General features: G+C 40.3%; 1 protein-coding gene across 1 annotated transcript; it reads right to left on the bottom strand.

Annotated features, from left to right (window-relative positions):
* Positions 1–14,466: 14,466 nt before the first annotated feature.
* On the bottom strand, positions 14,467–16,925 carry PCDHAC1 (protocadherin alpha subfamily C, 1). Its single transcript, XM_004332290.3, is given in 4 exon segments — positions 14,467–16,103; positions 16,106–16,400; positions 16,402–16,514; positions 16,517–16,925. Coding segments are annotated over 4 exon segments (2,454 nt in total).
* Between the last annotated feature and the right edge of the window lie 202 nt (positions 16,926–17,127).

The following is a 17,127-nucleotide window of genomic DNA, read 5'->3' as shown; positions in this document are numbered from 1 at the left end:
CCACAAATACTGTAAGATTCCACTTATATGTGGAATCTAAAAACAAAACAAATGAATAAACAAAACAGAAACAGAGTCATAGATACAGAGAACAAACGGGTGGTTGCCAGAAGGGAAGGGGTTGGGGGATGAGTGAACTAGGTAAGGGAAATTAAGAGGTGCAAACTTCCAGTTACAGAATAAACGAGTCACAGGTAAAAATGTACAGTGTGGAAAATACAGTCAATAATAATGTAATATCTTTGTATGGTGACAAATGGTAACTAGACTTATTATGGTGATCATTTCATAACATACAGAAATATCAAGTCTCTATGTTGTGCACCAGAACTAACATAGTGCTGTAGGTCAATTATACTTCAAAAAACAAACAAACTTGGCTTTCCTGATGGCACAGTGGTTGAGAGTCCGCCTGCCGATGCAGGGGACACGGGTTTGTGCCCCGGTCCGGGAAGATCCCACATGCCACGGAGCAGCTGGGCCTGTGAGCCGTGGCCGCTAAGCCTGTGCCTCCAGAGCCTGTGCTCCGCAACAGGAGAGGCCACAACAGTGAGAGGCCTGCATACCACAAAAACAAACAAACAAACAAACTCATAGAAAAAGAGATCAGATTTGTGGTTACAAAAGGAGGGGGTGGGGGAGAGGGAGAATTGGATAAAGGTGGTTCCAAAATATTTAATTTTAAAAAGCAAGTGCTGAGGAACCAAGATGGCGGTGTAGAAGGACGTGCTCTCACTCCCTCTTATGAAAACACCAGAATCACAGCTAGCTGCTGGACAATCATCCACAGGAAGACACTGGAACTCACCAAAAAAGATACCCCACATCCAAAGACAAAGGAGAAGCCACAGTGAGATGGTAGGAGGGGCACAATCACAGTAAAATCAAATCCCATAACTGCTGAGTAGGTGACTCACAGACTGCAGAACACTTATACCACAGAAGTCCACCCACTGGAGTGAAGGTTCTGAGCCCCACGTCAGGCTTCCCAACCTGGGGGTCTGGCAACGAGAGGAGGAATTCCTAGAAAATCAGACTTTGAAGGCTAGTGGGATTTGATTGCAGGACTTCGACAGGACTGGGGGAAACATAGACTCCACTCTTGGAGGGCACACACAAAGTAGTGTGCACATTGGGACCCAGGGGAAGGAGCAGTGACCCCAGGGGAGACTGAACCAGACCTGCCTGCTAGTGTTGGAGGGTCTCCTGCAGAGGCAGGGGGTGGCTGTGGCTCACCGTGGGGACAAGGACACTGGCAGCAGAAGTTCTGGGAAGTACTCCTTGGCATGAGCCCTCCCACAGTCCGCCATCAGCCCCACCAAAGAGCCCAGGTAGGCTGCAGTGTTGGGTCGCCTCAGTCCAAACAACCAACAGGGAGGGAACCCAGCCCCACCCATCAGCAGTCAAGTGCATTAAAGTTTTACTGAGCTCTGCCCACCAGAGCAACAGTCAGCTCTACCCACCACCAGTCCCTCCCATCAGGAAACTTGCACAAGCCTCTTAGATAGCCTCATCCACCAGAGGGCAGACAGCAGAAGCAAGAAGAACTACAGTCCTGCAGCCTGTGGAACAAAAGCCACATTCACAGAAAGATAGACAAGATGAAAAGGCAGAGGGCTATGTACCAAATGAAGGAACAAGATAATATCCCAGAAAAACAACTAAATGAAGTGGAGATAGGCATTATTCCAGAAAAAGAATTCAGAATAGTGATAGTGAAGATGATCCAGGACCTCAGAAAAAGAATGGAGGCAAAGATCGAGAAGAAGCAAGAAATGTTTAACAAAGACCTACAAGAATTAAAGAACAAGCAAACAGAGATGAACAATACAATAACTGAAATGAAAACTACACCAGAAGGAATCAATAGCAGAATAACTGAGGCAGAAGAACGGATAAGTGACCTGGAAGACAGAATGGGAGAATTCACTGCTGAGGAAGGGAATAAAGAAAAAAGAAGGAAAAGAAATGAAGACAGCCTAAGAGACCTCTGGGACAACATTAAACGCAACAACATTTGCATTATAGGGGTCCCAGAAGGAGAAGAGAGAGAGAGAGGACCAGATAAAATATTTGAAGAGATTATAGTTGAAAACTTCCGTTACATGGGAAAAGAAATAGCCACCCAAGTCCAGGAAGCTCAGCGAGTCCCATACAGGATAAACCCAAGAAGAAACACGCCGAGACACATAGTAATTAAATTGGCAAAAATTAAAGACAAAGAAAACTTATTGAAAGCAGCAAGGGAAAAACGACAAATAACATACAAGGGAACTCCCAAAAGGTTAACAGCTGATTTCTAAACAGAAACTCTACAAGTCAGAAGGGAGTGGCATGATATACTTAAAGTGATGAAGGGGAAGAACCTACAACCAAGATTACCCTACCCCGCAAGGATCTCATTCAGATTCGATGGAGAACTCAAAAGCTTTACAGACAAGCAAAAGCTAAGAGAATTCAGCACCACCAAACCAGCTCTACAACAAATGCTAAAGGAACTTCTCTAAGTGGGAAACACAAGAGAAGAAAAGGACCTACAAAAACAAACCCATAACAATTAAGAAAATGGTCATAGGAACATACATATTGATAATTACCTTAAACGTGAATGGATTAAATGCTCCAACCAAAAGACACAGGCTTACTAAATGGATGCAAAGACAAAACCCATATATATGCTGTCTACAAGAGACCCACTTCAGACCTAGGGACATCTACAGACTGAAAGTGAGGGGATGGAAAAAGATATTCCATGCAAATGGAAATCAAAAGAAAGCTGGAGTAGCAATACTCATATCAGATAAAATAGACTTTAAAATAAAGAATGTTACAAGAGACAAGGAAGGACACTACATAATGATCAAGGGATCAATCCAAGAAGAAGATATAACAATTGTAAATATATATGCACCCAACATAGGAGCACCTCAATACATAAGGCAACTGCTAACAGCTATAAAAGAGGAAATCGACAGTAACACAATAATAGTGGGGGACCTTAACACCTCACTTACACCAAAGGACAGATCATCCAAACAGAAAATAAATAAGGAAATAGAAGCTTTAAATGACACAATAGACCAGATAGATTTAATTGATATTTATAGGACATTCCATCCAAAAACAGCAGATTACACTTTCTTCTCAAGTGCGCACGGAACATTCTCCAGGATAGATCACACCTTGGGTCACAAATCAAGCCTCAGTAAATTTAAGAAAATTGAAATCATATCAAGCATCTTTTCTGACCACAACACTATGAGATTAGAAATCAATTACAGGGCAAAAAAACGTAAAAAACACAAACACATGGAGGCTAAACAATACGTTACTAAATAACCAAGAGATCACTGAAGAAATCAAAGAGGAAATCAAAAAATACCTAGAGACAAATGACAATGAAAAAACGACGATCCAAAACCTATGGGATGCAGCAAAAGCAATTTAAGAGGGTAGTTTATAGCTATACAAGCCTACCTCAATAAACAAGAAAAATCTCAAATAAACAATCTAACCTTACACCTAAAGGAACTAGAGAAAGAAGAAAAAACAAAACCCAAAGTTAGCAGAAGGAAAGAAATCATAAAGATCAGAGCAGAAATAAATGAAATAGAAACAAAGAAAACAATAGCAAAGATCAATTAAACTAAAAGCTGGTTCTTTGATAATCCATTAGCCAGACTCATCAAGAAAAAGAGGGCGAGGACTCAAATCAATAAAATTAGAAATGAAAAAGAAGTTGTTACAACAGACACCGCAGAAATACAAAGCATCCTAAGAGACTACTACAAGCAACTCTATGCCAATAAAATGGACAACCTGGAAGAAATAGACACATTTTTAGAAAGGTATAACCTTCCAAGACTGAACCAGGAAGAAATAGAAAATATGAACAGACCAATCACAAGTAATGAAATTGAAACTGTGGTTAAAAATCTTCCAACAAAAAAAAGTCCCAGGACCAGATGGCTTCACAGGTGAATTCTATCAAACATTTAGAGAAGAGCTAACACCTATCCTTCTCAAACTCTTCCAAAGAATTGCAGAGTAAGGAACACTCCCAAACTCATTCTATGAGGCCACCATCACCCTGATAGCAAAACCAGACAAAGATACTACAAAAAAAGAAAATTACATACCAATATCACTGATGAATATAGGTGCAAAAATCCTCAACAAAATACTAGCAAACAGAATCCAAAACACATTAAAAGGATCATACACCATGATCAAGTGGGATTTATCCCAGGGATGCAAGGATTCTTCATAATATGCAAATCAATCAATGTGATACACCATATTAACAAATTGAAGAAGAAAAACCATATGATCATCTCAATAGATGCAGAAAAAGCTTCTGACAAAATTCAACACCCATTTATGATAAAAACTCTCCAGAAAGTGGGCAAAGAGGGAAACTACCTCAACATAATAAAGGCCATATACGACAAACCCACAGCAAACATCATTCTCAATGGTGAAAAACTGAAAACATTTCCTCTAAGATCAGGAACAAAACAAGGATGTCCACTCTCACCACTATTATTCAACATAGTTTTGGACGTCCTAGCCATGGCAATCAGAGAAGAAAAACAAATAAAAGGAATACACATTGGAAAATAGAAGTAAATCTGTCACTGTTTGCAGATGACATGATACTATACATAGAGAATCCTAAAGATGCCACCAGAAAACTACTAGAGCTAATCAATGAATTTGGTAAAGTTGCAGGATACAAAATTAATGCACAGAAATCTCTTGCATTCCTATACACTAATGATGAAAAATCTGAAAGGGAAATTAAGGAAACACTCCCATTTACCATTCCAACAAAATGAATAAAATACCTAGGAATAATACTACCTAGGGAGACAAAAGACCTGTATGCAGAAAACTATAAGACACTGATGAAAGAAATTAAAGATGATACCAACAGATGGAGAGATTCTTGGATTGGAAGAATCAATATTGTGAAAATGACTATACTACCCAAAGCAATCTACAGATTCAATGCAATCCCTATAAGATTACCAATGGTTTTTTTTTTTTTTTTTTTTTTTGAAGTACGCGGGCCTCTCACTGTTGTGGCCTCTCCTGTTGCAGAGCACAGGCTCCGGATGCACAGGCCCAGCGGCCATGGCTCACGGGCCCAGCCGCTCCATGGCATGTGGGATCCTCCCAGACTGGGACACGAACCTGTGTCCCCTGCATCAGCAGGGGGACTCTCAACCACTGTGCCACCAGGGAAGCCCTACCAATGGTATTTTTTACAGAACTAGAACAAAAAAATCTTAAAATTTGTATGGAGACACAAAAGACCCAGAATAGCCAAAGCAGTCTTGAGGGAAAAAGACAGAGCTGGAGGAATCAGACTCCCTGACTTCAGACTATACCACAAAGCTACAGTAATCAAGACAATATGGTACTGGCACAAAAACAGAAACATAGATCAATGGAACAAGATAGAAAGCCCAGAGATAAACCCACGCACCTATGGTCAACTAATCTATGACAAAGGAGGCAAGGATATACAATGGAGAAAAGACAGTCTCTTCAAAAAGTGGTGCTGGAAAAATTGGACAGCTACATGTAAAAGAATGAAATTAGAACACTCCCTAACACCATACACAAAAATAAACTCAAAATGTATTTGAGACCTAAATGTAAGACCAGACACTATAAAACTCTTAGAGGAAAACATAGGAAGAACACTCTTTGACATAAATCACAGCAAGATCTTTTTTGATCCACCTCCTAGAGTAATGGAAATAAAACCAAAAATAAACAAATGGGACCTAATGAAACTTCAAAGCTTCTGCACAGCAAAGGAAACCATAAACAAGACGAAAAGACAACCCTCAGAATGGGAGAAAATATTCGCAAATGAATCAACGGACAAAGGATTAATCTCCAAAATATATAAACAGCTCATGCAGCTCAATATTAAAGAAACAAACAACCCAATACAAAAATGGGCAGAAGACCTAAATAGACATTTCTCCAAAGAAGACATACAGATGGCCAAGAAGCACATGAAAAGCTGCTCAACATCACTAATTATTAGAGAAATGCAAATCAAAACTACAATGAGGTATCACTTCACACCAGTTAGAATGGGCATCATCAGAAAATCTACAAACAACAAATGCTGGAGAGGGTGTGGAGAAAAGGGAACCCTCTTGCACTGTTGGTGGGAGTGTAAACTGATACAGCCACTATGGAGAACAGTATGGAGGTTCCTTGAAAAACTAAAAATAGAATTACCATATGATCCAGCAATCCCACTACTGGGCATATACCCAGAGAAAACCATAATTCAAAAAGACGCATGCACCCCAATGTTCATTGCAGCACTATTTACAATAGTCAGGTCATGGAAGCAACCTAAATGCCCATCGACAGATGAATGGTTAAAGGAGTTGTGGTACATATATACAATGGAATATTACTCAGTCATAAAAAGGAACGAAATTGGGTAATTTGTTGAGACATGGATGGATCTAGAGACTGTCATACAGAGTGAAATAAGTCAGAAAGAGAAAAATAAATATCGTATATTAATGCATGTATGTGGAACCTAGAAAAATGGTACAGATGAACAGGTTTGCAGGGCAGAAGTTGGGACACAGATGTAGAGAACAAACATATAGACACTAAGGGGGGAAAGCCGCGGGGGGTGGGGATGGTGGTGTGTTGAATTGGGTGACTGGGATTGACATGTATACACTGATGTGTATAAAATTGATGACTAATAAGAACCTGCTATATAAAAAAATAAATAAAATTCAAAAAAAAAGAAAGCCCTCACTGCAAAAGCAACTTGAAATAAATGAACCTAACTCTGTGTAGTTGGTGGCATAACTACACAGAGATGAACTATTCCAAGATACTTTAAAACACAGTAACTTGTACAAGCCTAGTAAAATATACCCTACAAATGAAAAGAATGGCAAAAATATTAAACTGTTACTGTAATCACAATGTTGGTTTAATGCTGGTATTGTTTTCTAAGTGTGTTCTTTGAGTAGTGTGTGGTAATAAATTAGTAATTATGTTGATATAAATGAACACTTTTTTTTTTTTTTTTTTTTTTGCGGTACGTGGGCCTCTCACTGTTGGGGCCTCTCCCGTTGAGGCGCAGAGGCTCCGGACGCGCAGGCTCAGCGGCCATGGCTCACGGACCTAGTCGCTCCGCGGCATGTGGGATCTTCCCAGACCGGGGCACGAACCCGTGTCCCCTGCATCGGCAGGCGGACTCTCAACCACTGCGCCACCAGGGAAGCCCAACACTGGGATTTTTGTTATGGGAGAAAGGAGATACAAATGTAAGAGTGATGAAATTAAGTAAAAACCTTATAGTTCTGAACTTGAATTGTAAAAATTAATATGAACTTGTGATTTATTTTACCTTTTAAAAAATGCATATCCCCTAGTTCACACCTAGAAACGCTGACTCAACCACGTAGGAATAAGCACACCTATTGTCCAGATTATATTTCTAAATACCATCTCCCACAAAAAAGAATTGAAGGAGCTTTGTAGAATGGTTGACTCCAGGTCTGAGACAGGAAATTTACAAGATGGACTTGGGTATTTATAACACCAGAAGGCAGACACTCTCTTAAAAATGAATGAAATGAGCCTGTCACTGCAAGGAAAACAAGTGACAGTATTTGTTGCAAATGATAAAATTTAAGATTTTGAGTAAGAATCACAATTTTGGAGAACTTTTGTCTGCCACCATGAGCTTGTATCTTCCCAAAACTAAAAGACTGTCTGTCTGATGAGATCGATGGTGGTATTGACAAATGTGATTTTTTGTTATTGCATAATAAAATGTGTCCACATTTGGAAGATCTGTAGAGCTCAGTGAACCAATATTTCTCAAACAACCAATAAACCTGACTTAAAAAAAAGTATACAATGGAAGGGAGGGATGAATGGTCTAAGCATTTTAATATTCACTTCGTAGACTGTTCAGTATTCAATTATTACATTATATGGAAAAAACCACAAATCTAGAACTTAAATTTTTAAAATGAGATACTAGTACACACCACTATAACAAAGAAAATGTAAAAGTCTGGTAAAACTAATTATTCAAGAATGTGGAGTAACTGAAACTCTCAAGCGCTGCTGGCAGGAGAGGAACTTGGAACAACTAATTTGGGAACCTGTTGGCAGTAGCTATTAAAGTTGAGCATACTCATACCACATAACCAAGCAATTTCTACTACTAGATACATAGTCATCAGAAATGCAAATATGTGCACCAAAAGACACGGAAAAAATGTTCATAGCAGAATTGTCCATAATAGCAAAAATAAACTTGAAAAAATGTCCATCAGCAGAAAAATGGATAAATAAATTGTGATATATTCATACAATGTGACATACAGCAACTTAACGGATGGATTATTGCTATACACAGCAGGCCAGGTGATTGTCATATGTATGATATTGAATTAAATTAGCCAGACACAAAAACATAATCATACCATACGATTCTATTTTTATGATGTTGGAATTCATGATAATAGTTATATTTCAGAAGGGAGTAAAGATAGAGGGGGCTGAGTGGGGGTTGGGGTGCTGGTAATGCTCTCCTACTTCTTTACCTCTGTGGTGATTACATGATTCTGTTGATTTTGAATTGTTCAGCATGTTATACATATACGATATATGAACTTTTATGTATGTTACACTTGAATTAAAAATTTTAAAAATATGATTTGCATGAAGCAGATCATACCATACTTAGGGGAATTTTTCAGCTTTAAATCCATACATTAAAAATAACAAAACTGAAAAACAATAAGCTATATAAGAAGCTAGAAATCAAATAGCAAATGGAACATAAAGAAAATATTAGGAGGTAAATAATGTTTAAAGCAGAAATCAATTAAATAGAAAGCAAATATACAAGCAAGAGAATCCCAAAAGCCAAGTTAGTCCTTGAAAGGCTAATATAATAAGCTACTTCCAAGTCTAACCAGGAAAAATGAGAGGTGACAATAACATCAAGATTGGAAAGAGGAATATCACTACAGATCCTGTAGATGTTACAAAGATCACAAAGAGGATATTATAAAAAACTTTATGCCAAAATATTTGAAAATTTACATAAAATTAACATATTTCTGGAAAAAGAGAATTCACAGAAATGAAACAAGAAGAATAAAAATATGAATATTTCTCTTACTAATAAAGAAATGTGATTTCATGATTTAAAACCTTCCCACAAAGAAAACTTAAGGCACAGAGAACATTCCTAGTGAATTCTACTAAATATTTAAGACAGAAATAACACCAATCTTAACAAACATGACCAGAGACTAGAAAAAAAGGAGAGGAAAAAAAACACTTCTAACTTGTTTAATAAGGCCAGCATAACCTTGATACCAAATCCTTAAAAGAAAGGAAAATGACATGCCAATCTCAAGTGATGTATACAGATGCCGAAACCCACTATTAAGATGTCTTAATTGGTTGTTTTTATTTTGTATGAACATCATTTTGATTCTAAACAAAACAGCTGTAATCTTTGCTTAAAGATTCTAAAGAATAAACATAATGTGCCTGAATTCAGAGAGTACATTTTGAGGTATGTCAATAGAGCTCAGCTATGAAAACAGTATATGTGTACATGGCAAACAGATGACTCTAGGAACAGCCAACAATTTGGGTTGGGACAGAAAGGCTTTTCTCTTTCTCTGCAGCATAGGAGACAACGTGAATGCATATTCATTCTTAGATTCCAAGACAAGTTCTATGTTTATAGCTTGAGGAAGAAATTCTTATCCTAATTCTTTTTCATAAATGCAGTATAAAAGAGACATGTGGTTTCCTGACCCATTCTCATCTCATCAATTAAAATTGGGAACAAGGTGAGCAACCACCTTTATCCTTAAGTTTTGGTTTTAAAGAGTAATCCTTACCAATAAATTCCTTGCTTCCCATACTTCCTCTCACTGTTGTGGCCTCTCCCGTTGCGGAGCACAGGCTCCGGATATGCAGGCTCAGCGGCCATGGCTCACGGGCCCAGCTGCTCCGCGGCATGTGGGATCTTCCCGGACCGGGGCACGAACCCGCGTCCCCTGCATCGGCAGGCGGACTCTCAACCACTGTGCCACCAGGGAAGCCCCTTGCTTCCCATACTTTAATCAGAGTCCTAGATTGTGATTTATATTCATTTGACGTTCTGCCAAATGCTATTTCTGATAGTCACATTACACGCATTTGAGCAATGTAAAAACCTCTTAGTAATTTAGTCTACCTTCAGCCCAAGGCAGCTAAAGTGTACTTAGTCTCTGGAATATTATTTCCCTCTAACTGCAAATATTGAAGGCAACAAAAATCAATAGGTCATTAACATTATCAGATATTGTCAAAACTTTCCCACTCATACATCTCCCAAAAGCACTGCTTTTCTTTTTTCTACTCAAGTTATAATGCTCTTTTTCTCTCCTTTTCACTAGTTTGAGGTTTTTGCATTATACAGTGAATACTATTGTGCTATCTATTTACATATTTTTTAATCTGAATATATATCATATACCTTGCACGCTTCCTTAGTTACTGCACTCTGAAGTTTTTCGGCGTGTGGTTATCAGCTTCAAAGTCAGAATAGATATAAGGAAACATCCAATTAACCTATGGGAAAGTCTACTTAAGGAATATACGTTAGCAAATAAAAACACCCAGAATGCCAAAAACATTCTACCACTCTGTTAACAAACAACACTGCAAAGGGGAAATATTTTATACTCCATAGATCCTGGCAAAAGAGAAACTGCCTTAATCCCTGAAGAATGATACACTAATAAAACATTGGTATGTTTAAAATATAATTTTCATGTGGAATTTTTAATAAAGTCAGTTGTATGCTGTTGTGCATTTTTGCTACATTTATATTTACTACCTTAAAAAAATTGCCAATGCAACTAATTTTAAATAGTAGAGTTTACACCTCAGATACCATCAAAAAATTAAATTGTCTATCAAGAATTTTTTGTTTTTGTGGCACGCTCACTGTTGTGGCCTCTCCAGTTGCAGAGCACAGGCTCCGGACGCAGATTTGCCAATGCAACTAATTTTAAATAGTGGAGTTTACACCTCAGATACCATCTAAAAATTCAAATTGTCTATCAAGAATTTTTTTGTGTGTGTGGCACGCTCACTGTTGTGGCCTCTCCAGTTGCAGGGCACAGGCTCCGGACGCACAGGCTCAGCGGCCATGGCTCATGAACCGAGCCGCAAAGGATCTTCCCGGACCGGGGCACGAACCCGTGTCCCCTGCATCGGCAGGCGGACTCTCAACCACTGCACCACCAGGGAAGCTCTATCAAGAATTTTAACAGAAAAAATTGCCATGAGGCTCGTGTTGTCTACTTGTTGCACAGTGGGTCAATTTTGGTTATATCTGTTAAATATTAACAAAGAAGAGATATAGATAAAAGGTTTTCCTGAATTTCTTTCTTTCTTCCTGAATTTCTTAAGTTAATTTTTTTTAGTATTGTAAATTATACTAACATACACTCTAAACTAAAATAAGACAGAAGAGCTTAGAGTTAGAACAAAATATAAACACATATGCATCAACATGATTCTGTGTGACTCGGGCACACAGTTAAAATTATGAAATTTCACACTTTTCAAAGGATATATGTTTTATAAAACTGTAGCAACAAATACCTTATTTCTAGAATTCTGTAGTTGTTCTTAAGGCATTCAGTGAACACTATGATAAGCATTCTTTTCTAAAGAATCAAGATTGGATCAATATGCGCTTGGATAGGAAGAAGTAAATAATAAATGCCTGTGTTGAATTACAAATACTACAGCTTTACAGAAGTTATTTTCCCCATGTTTTTATACATCAAAATTTCTACATATATAAGGAATTACCCAGCCCACAAAAATTAACAATGAACAACCTAAAAAGCAAAATATCAACAATGATGGAAAAAGACTGTCCAACTGGATGAGTGAGATGGCACAATAGCCCTGCACGTCTAAACAGTATATCTCTGTTACTTTATCACTCACATAAGTTTAAAAATTCTGTGGCAGGGGACATTTTCCTCTGTTATTAACTGCATTTTTTTCCCTTTTAAGTAGATAATTTTCCTTCTAACTCTCAGATCCATTGATCTTCTTATCACTTACTTACGTTTCCTTTGTAGTCTAGTCAAAATGTTTCTCTCAAACAATTCCTGATTCTCAAACTGCATAGACATTGCTGGTATCCTTATCTCTCCTTGTTACAGAAAACAATGAAATAAAAGAAATAAATGGTGAATTTTCTTAATAGAGTTTATACACTGTGTTTTGATACCTGAAATACTAACATTTTGTGCACCAATTTTCTCCCTTAAAATTAACTGCATTTTAATTTTCATTCACTGCAAAGTTCACAGTGTTATGATGTGCATCCCTACTAATCACTTTGTTATCTACAGGAACTGGACTCTTATTTAACCCCAGAATACAGCACTGAGATTTTTCATGCTAGCTCTAGGACCAGAAAATCCCTGTTGTGTTGTTTCATGATTATATATCATAAGGAAGAAAACAATATGTTTGAAAATAGCCTTTAAACTGTTAACTATATATACACATAAAGATAAAAGTTAAGTTAAAGTTTTTCCCTCTATGTTGAAGAGTGTTTCCAGCCAATTAATATATTCACAAATTTAATTATTCATTCATCAGCAAGTATTTACTAATCATATATATTGGATTCTATTATATCATGTGTGAATATTAATTATGCAAAATTATAATGGATGCAAATCTATTTTATTTGCAGTTAACATAATTATTTGAAGGAGAATAACTTATCCAATTTTCTCTCTTATTACCTAGAAGAGTAGAACATTCCCTTCGTTCCCTTCCCTAATTTCTGCACAACCTTTCTCTTGTATCCATGATCTCTATGAGAAGTTGGAAAGTAATATTGTAAAATTGCTAAGCCAATTGCTCCCACTCCACTCAGAAAGTTTTGAAATGCCAAACAGATAAACTGAGGCATAATTTAATTTTATTAGATGCATTACTCCCAAATATAGTATTTACTTACTTCTAAGTATACTGGTTTCTAAAATAATAAGAATATTAAATCCAAGTTGAATGGACTTTGAATGGTAAGTGCACCTTTGAACACACAAATGTTTCTGACATAACAATTACTCATCTGTCTTCTTTGTGAAATATATCAATAAGAACACAAAATAAAAGGTTGTCAAGTCCTATACCCAATCATCTTATCTTCTTTCTGTCAGTACAAATAGGTGTTTTGAGATATGCCTAGAATTTTTATGTACTTACAAACACTGTGTGGACCTATTAGCTGTGTTTTGGAGTATCATTCTCAAAAAAGACTACTTTGTCAAAACGGGACTCATTGTAAAATATAGCCTAGAGAGTATGCTGCATTTTATTAAATGGTATAGCATTCACAATCCAATTCAACAGCTATCTCTACCACAAAGCCTCCTATGATTCCCTCCTCCCTGCCTAGATGTTCTCTCATGTTATCTCTCTCCCTTCTTTGAACATCCACTGCAATTTACTTTTACGTTTTAGGTTAACAACATTTTTAAATCATGTATTGTAATGATTTGAATAAACGTCTCATCGTCCATGATATTAAGTTTGTATTACACAAAGACTCTTACATAATTTTCATTCTCACCTTAGGAATCAGAATGCCTTACACATATCTGTTGCTCAAAATACTTCTAATGAAGGGATATTTGCTTTAAGTAATTCCTTAAAGAAATTCATAAAAGGAATTATTTAAAGACACCCTAGGGGACTTCCCTGGTGGCACAGTGGTTAAGAATGCACCTGCCAATGCAGGGGACACAGGTTCAAGCCCTGGTCCGGGAAGATCCCACATGCCGCAGAGCTACGAAGCCCATGCACCACAACTACTAGAGCCTGTGCTCTAGAGCACTGAGCCCGTGTGCCACAACTACTGAAGCCTGCATGCCTAGAGCCTGGACTCTGCAACAAGAGAAGCCACCACAATGAGAAGCACGCGCACTGAAACAAAGAGTAGCCCCTGCTCACCACAACTAGAGAAAGCTCGCGAGCAGCAATGAAGACCCAACACAGCCAAAAATAAGTAAATAAAAATAAATAAATTTTTTTAAAAAGACCCCCCAGGTTGTTTATTACCTGTACCAGAAACTTTGGTGCTTTTTTAAAAATTTTAGACCCTTATGCTATATTATTTTAATTGTTCTGTAATAGGTTTGAATTTCTTACCTTGCTTTCTCAAAAATAAACTGTAACCTTCTTGAGGCCAAGGTCAGTCTCTTTTAACGCCTATATCTTCCCAGAATCCTTAGCACAGGGGATGCTAAGCAGGAGCATTCAATTCATTGGATTAAATGTTGCCAAAGGCTCATCTAAGAAACATTTCAGAAATAGCTAGTGGTCATTTCCTGGTCAAGGGAATCAAATCCCATAAAATTTGCTTACCACGGCATTGACATTTACATGATCCCCTTTCCTATTGTGAATCTGAATACAGGATATTGGCACATTCAGTCCTATCCCCGAGGCCAAATTTCTCAGGTCAGCAGCACTGTATTCCCCACGCAACAGCAAACTGTTATTGTCAGAACCAAGTCCCAGAGAGGCCCGACAGAGGTAGGTCTGAGAAAGTCTTTCGACTGTAGTGACATCTATTGTGGCAGATGTCATGCAAGGATTCAAAGCCATCTTGCTCCCATATCTCAACTCCTCTGGAGAGCGACAGCAGCTCTGAGAGCAACAACGTGGGATCTGGCTCAACTTGCTGCTCACAAAGAAAAGTAAGCACCCCAGAAATAAAAAGGAAATACAGGCCAGGGCAATTACTAAATACAGGTTCTGGGCAGAAGGGTGCCCGCCTTTTTCCCAGCCATCTTCAAAGTCTGGAAGGACCCGAGGGACACAGTTGCTCAACAGAACACCCAGTGTGACAGAGGTGGAAAGTGATGGGTCTCCATGGTCCTGAACCACTACCACCACCCTCTGTTTAACTGCATCAGTGGGAAGAACTAAGCGAGCAGTATGGAGCTCTCCCATATTGGCTGAAATTCTAAAAAGGCTCGAGTCAGAAGCCTGAGAGATGTGGTAAGAAAGCCAAGCATTGGAGCCACTGTCTGCATCCTCTGCTACCACTTTTGTGACCAGGTGTCCTGTTCTGGCAGAGCGGGGCACAATTTCCACTGGGACAGAGCCATTTCTGGGCAAGGGAAACAAGATGACTGGAGGCTTGTCGTTCCTGTCTACCACAAACAAGTTCACAGTCACTGTTTCACTTCTGGGAGGAATGCCACCATCCTGGGCTTCCACTTGGAAGTGACACTCCCTGAGCTGCTCAAAGTCAAAGGAAATTTTGGCAGTGATAGCCCCACTGGAGGAATCTACTGCCACCAAGTTAGAGGCTGCCTGCCCTTCAGAGGTAATATCCAACAGCTCATAAAAGATGACGCCATTCTTCCCCAGATCTGGGTCCTGGGCAAACACACATCCTAGGGAGGCCCCAGGGCCATTGTTTTCAGCCACAAGAAGTTCCTGTTTCGGTTGAGGAAAGTTTGGTGTATTGTCGTTCACATCAGCAACTGACACAGTCAGTGTCCTGCGGGTGCTAAGTGGGGGCGAGCCACCATCTAAGGCGGTGATCAGGACCTGATATTCACTGACCTGCTCCCGGTCCAACGGCCCATCAGTCAGCAAGCTGTAGTTGTTGTCAAAGGAAGCCTTCAGCTTAAAAGGGCCTCCAGTGGACATGCTACAAACGACCTTACCATTGGGACCAAGGTCCTCATCCCTTACACTAAGGAGAGCAATCACTGTGCCAGCGGCGGTGTCCTCGGAAACTGGACTGGAGAAAGTGGGGAGGTTCACCTCGGGATCGTGATCGTTCACATCGGTCACTTCCACCAGCAGTTTGGTGGTGCTGGCTAGACCGAAGGCGCCTTCATCCCTCGCCTCGATGTATGCCTCCAACAGCGTTTCAGGCGGACCTAGTGAAGCAGCTACCCGCACTTCCCCATTTCTAGGGTGCACGTGAAAGTGGTGTCGCAGCTTTGCCTGCGTGCTTTGCTTAAGGAGTACCGGATTTCCCCATTGGAGCCTTCATCCGGGTCCGAGGCTTGAACTCGGAATAACACAGTCCCGTTGGGTGCAGTCTCTGGCACCTTGGTGCGGTATACTGAGCGCTCAAATACAGGTGCACTGTCGTTTGTGTCCACCACGACGACGGTGACTTGTGCGTCTCCGGAGCGCGCCGGCGGCCCGCCGTCCCAGGAGGTGAGCACCAGCCGGTGGATGGCACGCTGCTCCTGATCCAGCCCTTTCTCCAATACCAATTCCGGGTATTCGCTGCCGTCGACCCGCGCACGACCCCATGTCCAGGCGAAAGGGCTGGCTGGGGCTCAGGCTGTAGCTTAGCACCCCATTGCTTCCCTCGTTGGCATCTTGGGCATTAGGGAGAGTAAAACGGGCTCCAGCATCAGGAACTCGGGAATGTGCAACTGCACGTCGCCGGCAGGGAAGTGAAGCGAGTTGTCGTTGGTGTCCAGGACGTGAACGTGAATCTTGTGCAGCTCCAGCGGGTCCTCCAGCACCAGCTCATAGGTCAGGAGGCAGGCAGCTTTGTCCCCGCACAGCCGTTCGCGATCCGCCGGCTCTCTGACCACCAAGCTTCCGCTGGCCAGATCAACCTCAAAGTAGGGCTCGCCGTGGCTGGAAAGGAAGCGAAAGTTCCGCAAGGACAGAGCGGCCGCTGACAGCCTCAAGTCCTGGGCAACATTGCCTACGGCTACGCCCCGTTCGGTCTCCTCCGACACGGAGTATTCGAGCTGTCCCGCTGCAGAGCCGCAGGAGACCCACAAACATAGAACCGCCACCCTCCAGCCCACCATCCTCCCTCCCTCTCGGCGTCCTCGTTCCACCAGCGGTGACCCGGGACCATGCTCCGGACTCCCGGAGATCACAAGCCGTGGTTTTAAAAAAGAAAACAACGAGGGACGACCGGCCGCTGCTGCCGACTGGAGGTGCAGAGACCGCCGACGTTCGCCTTCCGAATACCGGAATTGCCCGGGGCCGGCCGGCTGCGAGCTAGGC

Source organism: Tursiops truncatus, chromosome 3 (genome assembly GCF_011762595.2).
Source record: "Tursiops truncatus isolate mTurTru1 chromosome 3, mTurTru1.mat.Y, whole genome shotgun sequence".
Taxonomy (NCBI): domain Eukaryota; kingdom Metazoa; phylum Chordata; class Mammalia; order Artiodactyla; family Delphinidae; genus Tursiops; species Tursiops truncatus.
Note: the sequence above shows the minus strand (reverse complement) of the source record. Positions and strands in the feature narration are given on the sequence as shown.